This window comes from Drosophila biarmipes, chromosome 3R, assembly GCF_025231255.1.
Source record: "Drosophila biarmipes strain raj3 chromosome 3R, RU_DBia_V1.1, whole genome shotgun sequence".
NCBI lineage: Eukaryota > Metazoa > Arthropoda > Insecta > Diptera > Drosophilidae > Drosophila > Drosophila biarmipes.
In genome coordinates, this window is record NC_066616.1 from 22,034,444 (window position 1) to 22,055,597 (window position 21,154).

General features: G+C 42.5%; 2 protein-coding genes across 7 annotated transcripts in view; one reads left to right on the forward strand and one right to left on the reverse strand.

Moving 5' to 3' along the window:
• LOC108026116 (furin-like protease 1) overlaps positions 1 to 21,154 on the forward strand; it is a 143,037-nt gene that overhangs the window by 119,302 nt on the left and 2,581 nt on the right. For 5 of the 6 annotated variants that reach the window (XM_044091040.2, XM_017096816.3, XM_050888882.1 and 2 more), the window contains 8 exons: positions 12,546 to 12,791; positions 12,947 to 13,075; positions 13,144 to 14,018; positions 14,083 to 14,256; positions 14,314 to 14,432; positions 14,597 to 15,724; positions 16,548 to 16,714; positions 18,853 to 18,928. In XM_044091040.2, coding sequence (XP_043946975.1) covers positions 12,546 to 12,791; positions 12,947 to 13,075; positions 13,144 to 14,018; positions 14,083 to 14,256; positions 14,314 to 14,432; positions 14,597 to 15,724; positions 16,548 to 16,714; positions 18,853 to 18,928 — 2,914 coding nt within the window. The remainder of the gene's footprint in view (positions 1 to 12,545; positions 12,792 to 12,946; positions 13,076 to 13,143; positions 14,019 to 14,082; positions 14,257 to 14,313; positions 14,433 to 14,596; positions 15,725 to 16,547; positions 16,715 to 18,852; positions 18,929 to 21,154) is intronic. The other variant, XM_044091042.2, reaches the window with a different exon arrangement.
• LOC108026118 (NADH-quinone oxidoreductase subunit D) lies at positions 10,657 to 12,460 on the reverse strand. The gene is made up of 2 exons (XM_017096821.3): positions 12,174 to 12,460; positions 10,657 to 12,116 (listed from the first exon to the last, which is right to left on the reverse strand). The coding sequence occupies exons 1-2, from the start codon at positions 12,364 to 12,366 to the stop codon at positions 10,735 to 10,737; spliced, it is 1,575 nt and encodes a 524-aa protein (XP_016952310.1). The 5' UTR covers positions 12,367 to 12,460; the 3' UTR covers positions 10,657 to 10,734.

Consider the following 21,154-nt stretch of genomic DNA (forward strand, 5'->3'; position numbering starts at 1 on the left):
TGCCAAACTCTTCAAATTGGAAGCTTTTAAGTGTCGCATCTTGAGGCTATTAACTGCCATCCTGCAAATTGAAATCCTTGTTGGTACACACACACACATTTCGAATTCACCTAACAACTGCAACTGCTTTTGTGGCGTTTTATTCCCAGTTTTTGTTGCCTCCGATGGAATCGAGTCGAAGAAGCGTAGGGTCCCACTGCCTGTGCTCCGTTTTTCCCCTCTGGTTTTTCCACTTTTCACCCGGCACACGCACAACTTTCACTGATTGTTTAGACTGCCAACGCGTCGCCTCTAACTATGCAACAAATTGTTCATGCAGATGGTAAAATGGGGCAGAATCCCACCCACTTTTCCTCACTTTTTTGGCACTTGACTTGGCTTGACAGCTCAGCGCGCCCTCTGCCCTCTGCACTTGCCCCCTTTCACCTTTCCATCTCCTGCAGCTTTACTTGTGTTTTAGTTTTCCGCATAGGGGGTTTTCCCTTAGCCCCAGAAGTTTGTATAGAGAGCAACCGCCAAAACCGAAAGCCGTTAACTCGAAGCTTCTGTGTGCTGTTGGTTCTGACAATGTTTTAAGTGCTTGTGTGGCAGCTTCCCTCGATTTTTGCTTCATTAAATTTCCCTTTTTTCACACAGATTTAGCATACTCACTGGGGGCCTATCTGCTTTCCAGCCATTTGAAGCTTTCCCTTTCTTAAGTTTTCCACTTGCTGCGCCGCGCCTGTGCTTATTTACGCAAACATAAATTTCCGGCTTGCTACCGGAAAACTTTGCTCGTCTTTCATATTCGGCTATTTTTTCCACATTCTCAGCTATTCAAGGGGCTTACTGTCTGCTCAATTTTATTTCCGTAATTTTAAACTTTGTTATTTTTTTGGGAAGTAGCCAGGCAGATGTTCGTCTAGACGATAGGATGGATAGGCAAATACCTAGAGAAATGGATTATTAAACGCACTTGGAAAAAAATTTGGATTAAGTGTTACACGTCCCTTGAAAACGTATTGAATAAAGTAATATTTTCAGGCTTCTTTTCGAAATGAGTTTAAAGTTTAGTTCTATAAAACAACATATTTTCTGCTACAGAATTTTAAAAGACTTTTCTTTTTTTTATGTGCAATATTTTGAAACCTTATATACACCAACGCCTATATAAAGTCCTGATTTTCTGCTATCGCTGTTGGGCAGAATTTACGAATTTTGCGGCCGCATAAATCTAAACCTTTCTTTTGTTTCTCCAGTAGACTTCAATATATACCCTTGTGTAAAGGACCTCCAACGCAACACAGGCAGTGTATCCCTTTGTTTGTGGAAAATTTAATTAGTGTATTAAAAATAATGGATCTGGATAAGCGGTGTATTGTATTTTACCTATAAATTTTGATGACTCACTCCATAAATATTCTCATATTCCCTTCATAGCATGGACTAGATAAAATTATGGTTCCCCAATGGTTTCATAAGGGAAAAGTAAACATTTTCACTAGCTCGCATTTCTCCATTAGAAGGCCACCCCCTGAAGAGCAAATTGATATTCGTACCTTCACCACCCCCAAAAACAGGGGCAAAAAAGAAGAAAACAAATTTGTATTTTCCTCTTTGGCGTTGCATTATTGGAAAAACTTCACCCAATGCAGAAACTACCCCGAAATACGAAATTTGAAACAAAGAAGCGAAGCACCTCAACAAATTTTGATTAATGCATTTCAATAATAATTGTGGGCCCCACCCCCCGCTTTTCACTATCATCTTCCCAGCTGCCAATTCGCAATTTGTTTCGCATTTGCACTTTGATGGTTTCATTTTATGTTTCGCCACCGGGGGTGTGGCACTGATGATTTGCAATACGCCACGGAAAATCCAAGGAAAATCTGAAATAAGGGAGAGTGCAATTGCTAAAATTTGTTGCAGACTCACTTGCGATTTTGGGGCAGAAAAGTTTTTCAATCATGACACGAGATTGAATCGAGCTGATTCTAGGATTCCCGTGCTGAAAAGGATGATTACTGAACTCTTTAAAGCTTTGCAGCACATTTTTCATTTGATCCTCCGCTAGCAGCTCTCATCATTAATTGTTCCTTTGTTGCCAAAGTTTTTGGCTTTTCCTTCACTAACAATTACATTCTTTGCCATGCATAAGTTTAAAGTAATTTAACTTCTGACGAGCTTTTCCCTTCCACCGAAACAAGTAGGAAAAAATTAAGAAAAAGGAATGCAAAGTTGCTCAAACTCTTTCATTGTTCTTTTTGGCTCTTAAGCGTTTTAAAATTGCTGGCAAACTGTTCAAAATTTCCAAAGTTCGGTGAAGTGTGAATTGATTTTTCAAGAAATAGTTGTTGGACAAGAAGTGGAAAAATATGATATTAATTAAGGGAACTTTTTTCCATAAAGATAGAGTGAATATTTTTCGAAACCCTTGAGAAAGGGTGCACAAAGGTATGCTAAAACTTTAAAATTATTTTTAAACCTTTTCCGCCAAGAGCTAAACTGTTTTGTTCGCTCTTTTTGCAGCTTTTAAGGGCGAAACTTATCATCGCCAGCTCTTGAAACCCCATTAGCTATTGTACAAACTCGCAGAAAATACAGAATTCCCATGGGCGGCAGTTGAAGTTGGGCAAACATCAGAGCAAAAAGCCCACTCAGACCCAAGTGCCGAGTGGGGGAGTCGAGTGGATGCCTCAGATCTGAACATGCGTTATGCCATATAAATAGGGGGACCTATGACCTGCATTGACACGTGCTGGCAAGGCGGCCAACCCACTCCGCATTGTGTATTTATGATTATTGTTATTGCGTCGCTATATATGGAGGCAATACATATATGCGCCACCCCGAATCCCTGCAACCCAATCACCCTCCTATTTTGCGCACCTGATGTTGTTTTTCCTGCTGTCGAAGTCAATTTGTGTCACGGCCCCATTGAAGGCGGCTACGAAAATAGTTTAAGTCGTGGGTGGGGGAAAGTCAGGGAAATCCAGGAAAACAGTGTGAAGAAATACTGCAAGTCAAGGTAGAAATTTAAAATGCCACACACAAACCTCTTAAATAATTTCAATATTAAATAAATGACTTAGATCTAGTTAATCCATCATATTTATGATTTCATTTTAAGTTATAGTTACAAGAAAATATCTCTACCTTTCCCAAAAAGTTAAGAACACTTCTCGCAGTGCACAAGAAGGCAGGAAATTCACTTCTCGCTGTACAAGAACTAAAACCGGATTGCATTCTGAGTTCATCAGAGCTTTCATAACTCTGAACGAGGTTCTAGGAATTTCAATAGGAGACAGAGATACCATTTCTCCTGTGAAAATTATTTGGTGAATTTCTCTTCTGGCATCCGAGTTATTTATCCTCCACGCTTGCTGTCTTTTTTTCCTTCTCTTACTTTCATTTGCACACTTGAATACCAGGTACACCTCTCGCTTTTTTTTTCTGGCCTGGCATTTCTGACTTCCAGGTGCAATAATGGCTCACATCTGCTCTGATTCCTTCAGACCAAGAATACTACCCCCTTGAGACTGAGCCGCATGTGGGTGAGCTTTGAGGCATTTCAGCATAGCTCGAATGTTTTTCCCATATTTTGCCAAAGCCTCTAGCCGTCAGGGGTATAGATTGCATTTCTTTTGAGCGCCTTTAATGAGAGCAAACTGCAGGGGAAAGCGATGCGAAACCAATTACCAGGCAACGGATCCAAGACAAAAACCCAGACGTGAAAGGGGGCCAAACCTAATTTCAATCAATTTGGCCTAACAAGCGACAGATTGCCGACCTAACGAATCAATTTGATTTCCCAAAGAGACAAAAGAAGTCGACGACGACGCAAACGGCAAACGGAAACAAATTTCGCATTTCATTACAAAACTAAAAGGCAGAGCCGGCAAGATGCGGGCATTAAAGGGTTAAGGAGTTGCGAATTGATTTCGGCTGGAGTTCGGGGATTCCAGGCCAAGATCCCAAATCGGGCGAACTAAAGGAAGGCTGCAGCAGCAGCAGTGGCAAGTGGCATCATTACTCAAGCAAATGGGACCATCATCAGTCGATGGCCGGCGAAGTTCGAGCCAGACAACAAGTGCAATCAATTTTCTGACAAAGGGCAATGTGCAATGCAATGCAGAGCAACTACATCCATTTCCATTCCCAATCCGAATCCCATTCTCCTACTACTTCCCCACCAACCATCGACCCTTAATCCATCCGCTCATCTGCATGCAACTGCCTGCCTCGTGCCGCAAATGCTGATGCCGGCACTTGAAATGCAAAAATATTTGGCAATTCCTCGATTGCATTTGAGGCGCCTTCGTTGGCTCCGTTCGAACAACTGGAGGCAGCTATCCTGAATGGAGCTGTGGGTGCAATCCGAGTGCGGTTAATGAGCCTCTGCTGAGTCTCAAAAACGAACCACTTGAACTGGGGGCACTGCGATACATAATACTCCATCAGAGAGTTCTGGGTTGGCTCATCAACTGCTGCAGGTGCTGCATTTCTGGCTTGTGGTTTTTGGTCTAATGATTACCATTGTCTTGGCCTTTGGTGAAAGTTCAGAAAACTTTAAATTGGAAGCTTTATAAGGTTTTAATCAAAGTGTTACTGAAGTTTAACAATTGTTTTGAAAGGTATAAAAAATAGTAGTAATAATGCCTAAAGTATACTTCTGAAGGCTTTCTTTCTGTAGATTAGTAATCTCAAGTAAAAACTCACAGTCACGTAAAAATATCCTTCTAAAAAAATTTAATTATCGAGTTGAAAACCCAAAAAAAAGCTGATTGATGTCTTCTGAATATATGTTTTTCAAAGCAATTACAAAAACCCTTTTCTTAAAAAAAAATAACAAGAACAATCTGTCAATATCGTACCCATATTATATTCTCAACTTAAGTTAATCCTCTTTTGTGCCCCAATTAAAAGAAAAAACACATTACAATTATTACTCTTTTTTGGGCCATTTTCGGTCGGAAATGCCACCGAAAAAAGGACATCCAACCTCTGTGCCCCCCTTTGCTCTCCTTCGAAAGCCAATAAATTTCATTTGCTGTGCGCCGGCTGTTTGCCAAAGGACATGCAGGTTTACCCAAGACTGAGAATGACCAAGGCGACACCGCCTTTTTTTTTATTAAACAGCCATCTCACGTCGCTCCTCCTTCCGCCGACTGGGTCCGAAATGCAAATGGAGGCCTTTTATTTGGCCTTGTCCACCCGCCATGTAGGGAATCTGCCTTAAAAAAGAAACTCTTTTTCGGAATCAGTGCACGGGGCAGCTCTTAAAAGTGATTCGTCAAATTCCTCGCTGCCATATATTACGGGTGAATATTTTTGTAAAAAAAAGGGCAAGGAAAGTCCAGGGGTTCGGATGTCGTTTGTTTACCCGTCTGCCAGCTGAGCCGGCTCTTGTGTTTTGTTCAACAACTTTTCGAGAGAAGTGCCCACTCGGTGGCCATACATCCATCTGGAGTGATGCGTCTTCCTCGGCCTGGGATCCATCAGTTGGGGAATCTGATTTAAGGGCATTGACGAGGGATTTAATCCACCTTTGTGATCGTTTAACAGCTGCGATGAATGGCAATGTCTGTCATGGTCAATTCATTTCGAATATTAATTTTTACCCCTGGCAACCGTGGTAAATAGTAAAGTGATTCGATCCGATTGGCGACTACTGAATGGATATCAATCAAAAATAAAACACAAATGTAGCTGCCGTGCTGCCGCCGTTGTCATTAATATTCCACAGCCACGCTTTGCCGCATAATTTAATACCAAAAAAGAATTTTTATATTTTCAATTAATTTCGAACAATAAATTGGGGCAAGCGGGGGGTTCATAGTGCAGCTTATACCCATGAAAATTCATACAATTTAATTTTTCGCATTCATTTAAGCAAGGTTTTGCCTGCAACTGAATCGTTAATCACGAGAGTGGTTAATCAATAAACGAATGCAGTTAAATTACATTTAGTATGCACTGTTTGGAAAGTTCACCTGCACAGTGAAATTAAATAAATCCAGTTGGTATTAAAATCTCACATTTCCCTTCCAATTAGATATGATATTTGTTTGCAACACCCCTCTTAAAAAAATGCAATAAATTGCTATCGGCAACTGGGGTAATTTTTTTGCTCTGTGCTCTGTGAAACCCAAAACTGTCTCACCATTAAATCCCCTGCCATCTCCATTAAGACATTTGTAGTTTGAGGCTATGGTCGAAGGTTCTGCAAAGGGTAAGTGTCTTGGCAGTTTCGTGTTCCATCAACCCCCGTAAGATACAGATTTGCAAGAAGATATTGCTCCCCCAATTGCCATAAAAATGGTCGAGAAACTGCGAGGGAAAGGACACTGTCAGGAATTTGCAACAGCTGATCTCCAGCCTTATTAAATTTTGCCTATGTTCTACCCTCACATAAAGATTCGTTTTTGTATCTCGCATTTAGCTACCCACAGGGGACAGTTTCGGCAATCCAAGGGTTGGCTATAGACCCCACCTGATTGAAAGTGCACAAATAAGGGAAAAATGCCAAGGAAAGCCCTGCCATAGTTACAATCTCTCCCATGGAAACAATTATGTATTTTCCGGGGTCCAAGAGATTTGCGAACGGGGGTAGATTTTCCTCGGCCAGCCCTCGGGTGTCTTGCTATATATTTTACCTTCCAGAAAGCTGGCATATGCAGGAGTTGTCTTTATTTTCGTCTCTTTGTTTATCCACCCATAAGTGTGGCCCCGAGCTACTAGCCATTTCGGCCTTAATGCACAGAGATCATAATGAGGTTTGACCTACAGATACGATGACTTTTCCATTTGCCAAGAGGGCAAATACACACGCACCGAAGGGAAAATAAAAAACCATAAATATGCAATGTAAAGTGCGTGGGCGCCAAGTGAGCACAACTTTTGGTTGTCGCAAATTGTCGCCATTTTCTATAAATATTTTAACAAAAGGCTGGCAAGGAAAACTTACACACCGAGCAGCCGGAAAAACATGTTCGTTTTTATGGCATCGTTGTGCTGATGAGGGAAACAAACGCCAGCCAGGTATCCAATATACATATGCAAATATAGCAGCAACGCAAATGATTGGGCAAACAGCTCTCGAAATGGTTGTGGGATTGCCATGTGAGTGTGGTTTCGGGAAACCATTGGAATTGGTTGGTCAAAAAGTTATAGTTTTCTTATAACCACCATCACATAAAAAAGAAAAATGCTTATTTCATGCATTTTTAAAATTATTCTTCTTACCTAAAAAAAATTCATATTTTTTGTAAGCCAGCTTCTCGTTTGATTATCTCATGTTAAAAAGGTATTTTCCCATCTGAGGAGCGTAATTTATTTAAAAATGACCTTTGTTATTTTAATTTCAGCTTTTGTGTTCACTTATTAAATTTGCAAGTGAATAAAAAATGTGAAAGGCGTAAAAGAAGGATCACGTGACAAACAATCAATTTACGTATACGTAGGGATTGCGCTGGGAAAAGCCCACAACAAAATTGGTAAATCCCCACATTTTATTCTGGGAATGATGTTTAACCTTTTCGGATGGGGGATCCCCCGCAGTCTTTGGGCTCCTTCCCTGCTTCTGACATCTTTCACAGCTCCTGTGTGACAGTTTACAGCCCTCGTAGTTTCCACCCGAACCCATGGGCTTCGGGGGCTCCGGTCTCTGCACCTGCACCTGTCATCACTCTCAACATTGTGTAATATTTTCCACCATACAACCGGTGAAATCTCACATCCCCCAGCATCCATCCATTCAACTTTCTTCGCCCGCCCACTTAATTGAAAATCCAAACTGCATTTCCTCCTTATCGCGGAGGGTGGAGCAGGGGGAGGAAAATGGGCGGAAAAGGCGGTTGACTGTTTGTGTTGGTGGCGAGTGCTTGTGTGTGTGCTAAATTAATTAGCAACTAATGAAACACGGGGCACATATTTACACAGGGCTGCTTCCTGTCTGGCTGTCACCAGGTGCTGCTGGTCCCGTTCCTCCTCCAGTTCCTGTTCCTCTTCCTGATATCGTTTGCGGCATTCCATCGCTGCCCCCAGGCCTCCACTTGCGATGGTGAAAAATTAACCATTTTCATTGGCAATTGAGCACATTGAGCGTTTTTCTACATACACTGAGGAAAACAGAACGTGCTGTCTTAAAACAAAATATTCCTATCAATTAATGATAATTTAGATCTTTGTACTTTAATTTCCCCCTCTTCAAAAATGATCAAATTAGTTTTCATTTAAAATATATAATATCTTTCTTTATTACTCGCATTTCTTCCCAGTGCATGTATTAATTTACAACCACATTCAACTCACATTGCTGCCAATGGCAAAGCCAATGTCCCTGGATCCTACTAAGCTCGTTTTTTCCCCATCGCCGGGAACAGCCATTTATCAGGGAGCCCCGAGGTGGCCTGCACCCCGAGTTGATTAATTAAATTGTTGACAATTTTAAAAGCTGCCATGGAGAGGGCATTATTCACAGCTTAACATATCCCTCTCTGCCTCTAGCCAGCTTTCTTTTTTGCCTCCCCGCCCTCAATTTGTTAGCCGGAAACGTTTGCCAGGTTTTATTGCTTTTTTGTGTCAGCTTCTGCTGTTTGTTGTCGATAAATGCACTAGAAAATTAGCTGCCTGCGGCTAAGATCGTTGAACTTGGCTAAAAGGTACACGTAACTTATACATGATGTGGGTTCATAAAAAAAATTACTAAAACATTAAAAGATTAAATATAAAACTCAACGACTACTTTATGAAAAATACATAATCCCAATAAATTTGATGTATACTACACTATTAGATTCGTAAATTTGAAGGTCTTTATCCTCAATAAAGTTTATTCCTCTACACATGTTTTCAGTTTCTTAATTTTATGTTTCTCCTGGGCTCCTGAAAATGGCCACTAAAAGTTTATAGCCTGGCCAGGATCTTCACTCTCTTCCAGCACTTAAGCTTGATTGAAGCGGGGCTGGCTTGAGTTCCATAAGTCAATTTTAATTGAAACCGCAACAAAACAATTAAAACTAAGCCAATAGCTGGACCAGTCCTTGCGGCACTGAAATATATACTTTTTACATTTTTTTTGCTAAACTATATGCATATTTAAGCCCAGGAGGCTGCGTGTTTGTGTGCGTGTGCGAGGTATTAACTTAACTTTCCACCCAACTCAATTAAAATGTTAGACAAAATTGCATATGCACAAGAGCAGGCAGCAAGTAAACAAATCCAAGTGTATATGTGTGTGTGTGTTTGTGTGCTGCATAAATTAATAAACTTGATAGTGGGCGCAAGGGGCGGAGGTACGAGAGGGGGCGTGGCACCACTCGTCGGGCATAAAAACTAAACGAGCTTTGAGCGCTGGGCGACACGTACGCAGAGAGTAGCAGCAATTAAAATTTTAGTAGTTGCCCAGCCGTGCCCAGGGGGGGTTAAGGGTAGGTGGTAGGGAACATGGGTTAAGGGCAGGGGTCTGTGTCGCCGCCTGTCAGCACATATGCCTCTCCTATCAGCCTGTGCCATTCAACAGCTCGAATTTTACGACAAACACTGGCAAACATTTTGGGCAAGAGGCGCCTAGAGTCGTGTTCCTATTTTCAACTCATTTGGAGTTTGGAGATTTGTAGTACAAACTTCTTACACTTATATATTTCCATCATTTTAAAATTTAGATTTTGAATTAAAATGTAAAATTATTAATTTGAAATTACCAATAGTTGCTCTAAATAAGTCTTATCATTCTAGGAAGGTAATCCTTATCTGAAAAAGATATTTATTAAAATGATACTTTTTATCTGTAATAATCCGTAATACCTTTAATCTGAATTAAACAGCTTCAAAACTTAAAAGATATTCCTATGATTAAAAACTAGAACGAGTTTAAAATGAAAGATGGCGAGAAAGAGCTAACCGGAAGGAGAAAGCCTCTTCCGATGTTGCCAAATCGACGGCGACATCCTGCTGTGGGCATAAATAAATTGTGTTGCATACTTTTATGCGTTTACCTGGGGTCCCAAACTTTGCGATGGTGCTGGCACAGCCCTTAATGATGCATATTTGTGTAGGATGGGGTCTAAGTAAGAAGCCCAGCAATTTCCTAACAATTAAGCAGTAGTCATGTGCTAGTTTTTGGTCACATAAAACATACTAAACTACACCATACTCTTCCAAAACCTCAGGTTTGCAATGCATCATATTCACTCCTGAAATGACTTGAATTCCGGTGGCAAGCCAGAACAATGTCACTCAACTTTATGGCCCAGTGGCTGCCATAACTAATTCTATCAACGCTTCTGCACAACTAATTGTAATTGTAATTGCAAAATAGTTCGACTCACAGTCGGCTTTTGTGCAGCCCTTAAATTGTAATTTGCCAAAGAATTTAGCACAATGAAATTCAATTAACAACAAAGCAGACACACACACTCGCAGCTCCCAAAACTGCGGCAAAATTCCTGCCACTATTTTATCTCGCCTGCACATAGCTGAAGTGCAAGTGAGAGGGCAGATGGCGGGTGAAAGAGACGGAGCAGCAGCAGCAGCGGCAGCTTATGCCATGCGTCACTAAATCAGAACAATTTTGCACAAATTTCAAAAATAATAAATGCCCATTTTAATTATACTCACGCTCCCGTTTGAGGACAATGTTTATCTGTGAACGAGGGATTTTTACACTTAGGAAAATACAATGTACTCTTTGTTTATTGTTGATGCACACGAAAGGTTATACAATAAAAATAATATTAATTTGCAAAACCCCGCTTAACGATCGATTTCACCAAAGACTATATCCAGCGATCCGATAATGGCTACAATGTCGGCCAGAAAGTGGGCGGGTGCCAATTTGGCCATGAGTGCTAGGTGAGCATAGGACGCTGGACGAATCTTACAGCGATATGGACGCGTTGACCCATCGGAAATGAGATACACGCCAAATTCTCCCTTTGGAGACTCCACGGCAGTGTAGGTAGCACCCGGTGGCACATAGAAGCCCTGCGAGAAGTGCTTGAAGTGATGGATCAGGTCCTCCATGCCCTCCTTCATCTTGCGCCTTTGCGGGGGCGAGATCTTGAGGTCATCCACCTTAATCTCACCCGGTGGCATACAATCTATGCACTGTTTGATGATATTCACCGATTCGCGCATTTCCCGCATGCGCACCAGGTAGCGATCATAGCAATCGCCATTCGATCCCACAGCCACATCGAAATCGATCTCATCGTAGGCATCGTAGGGCTGCTGCTTGCGTAGATCCCACTTGATGCCAGTGGCCCGGAGAACGGGTCCGGTGCAGCCATAGTTCAAGGCATCGTGAGCTGAGATAACGCCAATGCCAATATTACGCATACGCCAGATGCGATTGTCGGTGACGACATCCTCCACCTCATCCAATCGATCGCTGAATTGGTTGATAAACTGATAGAGATCGTGGAGGAATCCCAGTGGTATATCAGCGGCCACGCCCCCTGGACGTATGTAGGCGGCATGCAGACGGGCTCCTGAAGCCCTTTCCGAAAACTCATACAACTTCTCGCGCTCCTCGAACAACCAAAATAGAGGGGTTATGGCACCACAGTCCAGAACGGAGGAGGCTATGGCCATGGTGTGGTTGGTAAGCCTCATGATCTCCGAGAACATGGTCCTTATATACTTGGCCCGACGGGGAACCTCCACATTTAGTAGCTTCTCCACTGCCAAGGCATAGGCCAGCTCGTTGGCCATGCAGGAAACATAGTCCAAACGATCGAAATAGGGCAGAGCCTGTGTGTAGGTTTTGTATTCGATCAGTTTCTCAGTGCCGCGATGCAATAAACCAATGTGGGGATCAGCATTTAGGACCGTTTCGTTATCCAGCTCGAGGATCATGCGTAAAACACCATGGGCCGCTGGGTGCGCGGGTCCAAAGTTGATGAACTTGGTGCGAAAGGTGCGATCAACGGGTGGAATCTTTTTTCCCGTGAAGTTTGGTCGCCTCTTCCACTCATCACCTTCGGGAAACAGCACCACATATTGCTGTTTGTTCAAAAACTCGGGGTCCGGGTACCAGAAATGTGAATCGTATGGCTCGTAAGGTGGACCCGGGGGATAAACCTCATCCCAACTGGGGTCGCACTCCTTCTTGGCTTTTGGCTCCTCGTGGCAAGCTTTGAAATGGTATCTTAAATAAATCTTCTAAAATCGGGAATGCCTCTTTTACTTACCCTCTTTGTTCGATGAAAACATACGGCGATTGAAGAGTTTTTCGAAACGCGCTTTCTTGAAGTTCGACTTTAAGCCCTCCACACTGAGATACTTCTCACTGAAACGGTTTTTGTACGCCTGAAAACGACGAATTTCGTTGGGAGTGAAGAGCTTGTCCGCCAGTTTGCGTAGTCCAGCCATTCCACCAGACATGATTGTTTATAAGTATGAAAAAAGAATTGGTCTTTATTTAACTTGTTTGAAAAATTAAAAATCCAATCTAATAATTCTCTGAGATGCTTAGTTCAGAGACTGCTGCCTGCAGTTACTTGGAAAATCTTTGTATTTGATTCAATCTCTGTAATAACCCACATAACCATCTTCCCTTGCAGATCTTCGATGATCACTACCACTTCGCACATCACAAGGTCTCGAAGCGGTCGCTCACACCTGCCTCTCATCACCAAACTCGCTTGGATGAGGATGATCGTGTCCACTGGGCGAAACAGCAGCGGGCCAAGTCGCGGTCCAAGCGGGATTTTATCCGTATGCGACCTTCCAGGACCTCCTCCAGGGCCATGTCGATGGTGGACGCCATGTCCTTTGACGACTCCAAGTGGCCGCAGATGTGGTATCTGGTAAGTAGTATCATAAGAATTAAGAGTTTGTAGATTTCATTAAATGCAGAAAAGTGGTTTTATATTATAAAATAATATAAGATTCTCTTTTAGTATGAATTTTAAAAGAAGTATCTTTATTATTTATAATACAACAACATAATCTTATTTCATAGAACCGTGGTGGTGGCCTGGACATGAATGTGATACCCGCCTGGAAGCAGGGCATTACCGGCAAGGGCGTTGTGGTTACCATCTTGGACGATGGCCTGGAATCAGATCATCCTGACATAACGGAAAACTACGTAAGTGAAAAGAGATTACCTTCTCCATAATCCGTCTAAACCCTTGTCATATCTCGCCCCAAAAACAGGACCCCAAGGCCTCGTACGATGTGAACAGCCACGATGACGATCCGATGCCGCACTACGACATGACGGACTCGAATCGGCATGGGACCCGCTGTGCCGGCGAGGTGGCAGCCACGGCGAACAACACCTTCTGTGCCGTGGGCATTGCCTACGGAGCCAGTGTGGGCGGAGTCAGGATGCTGGACGGAGATGTCACCGATGCCGTGGAGGCGAGATCGCTGTCCCTCAATCCCCAGCACATTGATATCTATAGCGCTTCGTGGGGACCCGATGACGATGGCAAGACGGTGGACGGACCCGGGGAGCTGGCCTCGCGAGCCTTCATCGAGGGCACCACCAAGGGACGCGGCGGCAAGGGCAGCATCTTCATCTGGGCCTCCGGCAATGGCGGGCGGGAGCAGGATAACTGCAACTGCGACGGCTACACGAACTCCATCTGGACGCTGTCCATCTCCAGTGCCACGGAGGAGGGCCATGTGCCCTGGTACTCGGAGAAGTGCAGCTCCACGCTGGCCACCACCTACAGCAGCGGCGGGCAGGGCGAGAAGCAGGTGGTCACCACGGACCTGCACCACTCGTGCACTGTCTCGCACACGGGCACCTCGGCGTCGGCCCCGCTCGCCGCTGGCATAGCCGCCCTGGTGCTGCAGTCCAACCAGAATCTCACCTGGCGCGACCTGCAGCACATTGTGGTGCGCACCGCCAAGCCGGCGAACCTGAAGGACCCCAGCTGGTCGCGCAACGGGGTGGGGCGGCGGGTGAGCCACTCCTTTGGCTACGGATTGATGGACGCCGCCGAGATGGTGCGTGTGGCCCGCTCTTGGAAGTCGGTGCCGGAGCAGCAGCGGTGCGAGATCAACGCTCCCCATGTCGACAAGTAGGAGAAGGATCATCTAATGCCTGAAAGTCCTCTGTGCTTATATATATCTTTTATTTCTCAGGGTCATTCCACCTCGCACTCACATCACACTGCAGCTGACGGTCAACCACTGCCGTTCGGTCAATTATCTGGAGCACGTCCAGGCCAAGATCACGCTGACCTCGCAGAGGCGCGGAGATATCCAGCTGTACTTGAGGTCGCCGGCCAACACCAGTGTCACGCTGCTAACGCCCAGGTGAGATCAGCAGTTCCTGGCTTAAACTAAACTTTCACTAACCACCTTTATCACCAGGGTCCACGACAACTCCCGTTCCGGTTTCAACCAGTGGCCCTTCATGTCGGTGCACACCTGGGGAGAATCACCGCAGGGCAACTGGCAGCTGGAGATCCACAACGAGGGACGCTATATGGGTAAGTCTAGACGAAAAACCACCCATATCCAAAAACACTGTGCCGTCAGATCGATGCTTTAAACCTGTACCGTTTTACATGCTGCGCTTTTGTGGATCTCACCTCCGACTCATCCACCTAACACCCCATTCGAAAACCCACCCATTAACCCACCGAACCCCTAGGCCATGCTCTGCTCAGGGAATGGTCGCTGATCTTTTACGGCACCACTCAGAGCATAAATCCCAACGATCCCATCTCGGTGCCCAGGCCTAGTGGTTCGGAGGCTACCACACCGAATAGCAGCAGCACCACCAGTAATCTGCATCAGGCCTATTCACCCCAGTATCCCCGCATTCCGCCCAATAACTTTGGTGGCTCACCATCTGGCGGCTCCAAGTTGCCGCTGGGCAAAGTGCCGCCGCCCAACAAGTCGACATATGTGACCAACAATCCGCTGCTGAATCCCGCCTCACCCAAACAGGGCTACCAACAGATATCCGCCACCTATGGCGTGATATTGGGCAAAGCCAATGGAAAGGCCAACAATAATAGTAAGGAGAAGGCCAATGGCAAGGGAAACAAGGCTAATAATGGCAACAAGGGGAAATCTGGTGGTAATCGCAAGGAGCAAACCACACAAAGCTCTATCATCCAGACAACCACCAGTAAGAATAAGTACTACCGCATTTCCCAGCAGCAGCAGCAAAAGAACAATAAACAGGACAGGAATGGAGTCCAAACGCAGAGGCCCAAGGCGAATTCCGGCGAGAAATCCTACGATGAGAAGAGCCGTAAGGTGGTGGGTGAGATCACGACCGGCAATGGCTCCAACGGATCCATCAAGGCAGCCAAGCAGGTGAAGGAGAGTACCACCTCCTCGTCGAACTCCCGTATACCCAAGCTCTTCGAGCGCTACGAAAAGATCCAGGCCATTTTCCCGGAACTGGAACCCTACGAGAATAGTTCACCCAAGGGAAAGGCCAAGGGGGCCAAGCAGGGCAAGCAATTCGAGGTGGAGCTGTTTAGACCCACCACGGGGGGAAATAGTCGCCAGGGAAACACGAAGAAATCGCCATCGGTGCCGCCGCCTTCGCAAACGATGGCAACCCTGTCCATTTTGCCCATCCTGCCCGCTGGCGGAAGTAGTTTTCTTCCCGATCAGAAGATCCTGAAGAAGCAGCAATTGCTGATGGCCGCCGCCGGGGTCATGGCTCCCGCCCAGGTGGAGGTGGAAATGGAGGAGGTCCAGGCTACTCCTGACTATCCCCAGGAACCAAGGGACCACCGCAAGGAGGTCAACGGACCAAATGGTAGCCAAACAATTTTCAGATCTTCTTCATCTTTTGCTTTTATATTTTTCTTAAAGCACATTCTTTTAGAATTCCCATATATTGAAATTAGTATATTTAATATAATAATATTATATTATATTACTGCATAACAATAACTTGTGTAAAAATGTTTCGTAATTTTATATTCTGAGAAATAGTTGTTTAAATTTACGTTGATTAAGATTATCTTTTGCGCCTACTGTATTAATGTTTAACTAAAGAATAATTCAATTATAAATTATGTATCAGAATGTGAGAAGAGTTTTATAGAGTCATAGATTTGGTATCTCCCGTCAAAATACTCCTCATTTCTGAATCCTTTTTCGCTTTGTACTTTATGATTTTTCGCCCCGTACCCGCCGATGAAAGTTTGACAACCATTGAGTTGCACTTTCATGTTGCTTTCATCAATCAAAGTGCAACTTTAAAATGCTTTTTCGCTTGGTTGGCCATTGCACTGCCGTTGCTCCGGCTGTCAGCAGAACAATTTTTCATTTTTATCCATTTTCCCCAATGTTGATGAAAGTTGCGATTAGCTTTCGGCACTTGATCTGCGCCATATATGTTATATACTCGTATAGTACGTATATCGCTCACATGGCAGATTTATTGGCCCTTCACTTGACTTGTTGTTTGCCCCGCCTGCAGTCTGCAATATATCATACATTTTATAACATTTTGCGTTTGCTGCGTTTGCTGTTGATTTTCTGTATAGATGTTTCGATTTTATTTGGATTATTTTTGAGCCCTTGGCCAGTCAGCAATAACTAAATGCATTTGATTTCTCTGCTCTGCGTTGCAGCACAAATCACACAATGGGACATGATATTCTACGGCACCGAAACCCCCGCGCAACCCGAGGACGTGGCCAATCCCAGCCAGGCGAACCAGTTCAATCTGTACGGAAACGATATGGCCCACAACGACATCGAGTACGATTCCACAGGCCAGTGGAGGAATATGCAGCAGGTGAGTCTCCGATTCCATTCTTCACCTGTGAATTGAGGGGTTGCAAACCTCTTGCCTGCATGAACAGCCATTAGTCACTCAGCTTGGATGTCTTAATTCATGACTACAGTGAAGGTATACAGTGGAGGCTCGAAAAGTGAAATTTAAACAGTTTATGAGTTGAGATAAAAAAATAGTACTCTAGTCAGATGTGTATTAAAGTGGTTGAATAAGCTGTATTTAACTTGTCTCTTCTTAGTATTTTATTCTCAAATTGAGAACATTAAACATTTGCTTACACGGTTTTCAATAACAATTGTTCTCAATCCAAGAAATTAAAATTAATTTATATAGTAAGAACATATTTTGTATATTTAACTGAGAGTATTTAAGTACTTTTGCTTTGCAATACAAACATATTGAAAAGATGTGATATATTGGTGTAATTTTTTCTACACATTATTCTCTTTGAAAGCGCCTTTGCGAGCCTTCACTGTACTCATCCGGCCCGTTGTCCTTCGTGTTCTGTTTATTTCTCGGTCCTGCAGTGCCTTGTAGATGCTTTGTCGGGCAGCGAGGAGATAGTGATGAGTGGTGATCAGAGCCCGCATCAGAATCGCGGCTCAACGCTGCGTGCTTGCATGTGGCTAGCTTGATTAAACCATCAGTCGGTCGGTGGCAGTGCCTTCAAAACTGTAGTCCTTGGGCAGGTAGCTCGTTCCAGTTTGTTTTTAGTATTGGTTCTTCTCTTCCCTCAGCCAGCATGCCTTTCTCGTTGTTAATGTAAGAATTTCCCCTGCACGCGCCAATGCACGGGCCCCGAAAAGTATGCAAAGCACTCGCCCAATAGCGCTCATAAATTTGCAAATACTTAGGCATACACTGTCAGCAGTTATCTTTGGTCCTGTTTCCCCCGACTCTACCCGCTGTTACCAACGGCCAGCATCTTAATTCCACTTTTGGCAGCCGCTTTTGAGCCCGCTTTTTTGGCAGTGGGCCAAGTAGGAGACTGTAGTGAACCTTCAGGGGCAGCAGGACATCGGGCGCACAGAGAAAAATATCACTAATGCTGGTTAATTAGTAAACATTATTTTGGGAAACCCTTTTAGAATGAGTTTTTCTAAATACCAATACCATTTTTTAGGCAATTTACAATCAAATTATTCTGTAATATTTTTCTCCATTTATTAGAATAGCTTTATTGGGAAATACCTACATATTTAATAAAAAATGGGAGTGTTATTTCCCTGCCCCTTTTTCTCTGTGCTCAGCATTTTTCTAAACTTTGCCCATGCCTTTGCGGGCCCACGGAAGCCCGGGCTTTATTCAAGTGCACTCTTGCCCCGGGCAGGCAGCAATTTTTAACCTTTTGGCACCTATTGTGCTTTAAAAGCGCTGCTTTTTTCCGCCACCGGCCGGCAAGAAGGGATGTGCGGCAATAGAGGCGAGTGCAGTGACCTTAGTTTTTTGCTTCTCACCGCTTGGGCTGGCTGCAAAAACTTTTTGCATAACAAACACTTTTAAAGGCCCCCTCTGAATTCCCCTTTCGTACACATTTTCCTTCGTTACTAACACGCGACGTCATTGCATGTGAACTTAGATAGACTTGGACAGACTTTTTGGGCAGGGGCAGCTATAAATAAGGACAGACGGAGCCACATACATGAGTGCTTAAAATGCCAGACAGAGCGGCAACATGCAATGAACTACAACCACTGGAATCCGAATCAGAATCAGACGAGGCAAAACTTTTCAGCCACTCCTGACGAGCCGAAAAAATGAAAAGGGAGTGCTTTCGGCTTTAAACAGAAGTGGAGGCTCTTGTGGTACTTAAGCTTTTGAATTATATATTTTTTTACAATTTTCATCCTTTGAAATTTATAATATAATTTTCGTGAACAGCTTTAAACATTTTTAGGAAAAAGATCATATATACTTCAAACTAAGTAATGTTTAAAAATTATTAATTTAAAACTTGTTGGTTTTAAATAAAAAAGTTTCGCTTGGTTACTTGTTGGACTTAATACTATAATCTAATGGTTTTTACAAGAAATACTTTCAATTGAAGTTTCCCCAACAGTTTATGTCCCATCTTTGACATCTAACCACATACATATGTGTCTTCATAACTAATCCATTATAATCCTCCTATTTTACAGGTGGGCGATGTGGGCATGGCCCGAGATCACAGCAACACCGCCGCGTGCCTTAAGTGGAGCGATCGCAAGTGCTTAGGTTTGTCCCTACTCTTTTTTATGATCATGCAAGTCTTCTTTCTAAACTTTAAACATGCCAACGACAACAACAACAACAACAAGAACAACATTATCAAATGCATTAGATAATTTAGCAATAAACAAAAGACGAAATTGGCAACAGACAAGAAACAAAATTGAACTGTGTAAAGAACGAAAAACCGAAATGAGATGAAAAGCGAACAAAGAATTTCCATTTAAAAGTTTTGATGGCAACAGGACGAAGAAAAAGCAAAAAAGTTAAAACAAACAAAAAACAGAAAAATAAGTAATTTAGTGTAGGCGAGAGGAGGAGGAATCACTGCAAGTCCAAAAAAATATACATACTATAAATTTTGTAGTTAAATTTAAATTTAAGTCTAGTTTTACACACCTACACACACAAGCAACACAAACACACACGCACACTTTATAGAAGGCGTGGCAGGGCAAAAAAAAAAAAAAAAATTAAGGTTGTTCTTCCTTTTTTGTCGGGAAATGGGACGCACAAAGCAAGATTTTGTATTATTTTTAGTCGAAATGCAATTATACGCAGCTATATACAAAAACCGTATCCTAAATATATATCTATAGTATACACATTATGTTTAAGAGTTTAGTTGAAATTTATTTGTACGATTTGTTTTTGATTGTTTTCGTTTAGACTGTTTGTGTTTGTTTTAAGCCCGTTTAGTTTGATATGTTTTTCCCATGTTTTTCCAAATGTTTGCTACCCACATGTGCACAGGAAACAATTAAGATCACTTTTGACCTGAGATTTCCAGCATCTATTAAAAATAACTATATTTTCGTGTCATTTTTAACCTTTTAATTGTTAAAATTTACATGTTTTAGATTTTTTTAATAGCAGATTTTGTTTTTTAAAGCTTTTGCTTTTTTCTTTCCGATGTAAAGATCTGTGTGTATATAAGTGTACATGAAAACTAAATGCATTATTTCAGATATTGCCAAGCCAGCCAAGTAGTCGCGCCACAGTTTGAAAAGCACTGTACGCAAGTTTATGCTTTTCACCCTTCTTTGCCTATATTTTGAGTGCGCTTTTCGACTTTTGATTTTGTCTAAGAAATATTGTGTGTAATGCCATGCAGCCAAAACAGAAAAAATGAATGTTCAACAAACACAACAACCACTGCAGTTTAGAGTTCATAGTAAAAGACTGTTTCTTAAAATTAAAACTAAAGATCTTGGACAAGCGTAAATTAAACTGGGTCAATGGAGTTAAAAGAAGATGCGAGAAAGCAAAACCAAAACTAAGTATGTAATGGAAATATTTCTAGAGTTAAGGCGCCAAGCAAAGCAAACCAATTTTGTATCTAAAATTAAACGAAAACAAAGAGCCAGAAAAAGGTTTGGAAAATGAACGTGAACAAGTAAATAATTAATATCCTAAGGTGTAGGGGTAAAGCATAGCGTAATAAATGAAAAGTAGGCAGCAACCACTAAACAATTAAATCGTAATTATATTTAACAATTTATACAAAAGTTCCTGCAGTTTTCAACAAAGTTGCAACATGAATCTAAAACATAAAAACCCAAAATTATTGCCGATTTACACGGAATTACCCGATTATTTTGTCCATAACACAAACACACACAACATATCCTTGTTACACATTTGTTGCTTACTTAAATCTTTAATATAAATACAAAACAAATCAAAAAGCAAATTGAGTGCAATAATTATTATTAATTCTGTATTAAGCAGCAGCTAAAAACTTAACAAGGTTTTTGTTTCTTATCAAACCGATAAACAAAAACATATCATTTTAAAATTTTATTTAATTTCGGAACTTAGTACAAACGATTAGTTTACTTAAACAAAAAATCCTATCGAAATTTTCTTATCTCCTTTTGTGATTTACACTTCGATCCTATTGGTTTTTGACTTTAGACGAATATGTTCCCAATATCTATGCATTTCCGTTGTATGAATAATCATATCGTAACTGCACAATAAACAATACAAATATAAATGTTAATTTAATAAACAAGTTAATAGCGAGTCGCAATGGAGGAGTATCTTTTTGTTGTTGTTGTATTTAGCAAACACACGCTCACACCCACATATTTAGCCAGAGCATAAGATATAAACGAACTAAAGCTAGCATTTCTCTATCTCTCTGCATTGACAAGCAATCGAAAATAGTTGAATTAACCCCTAATCCCCCAGTATATACTATACGCACTAGCAGCGAACAAGCAGAAA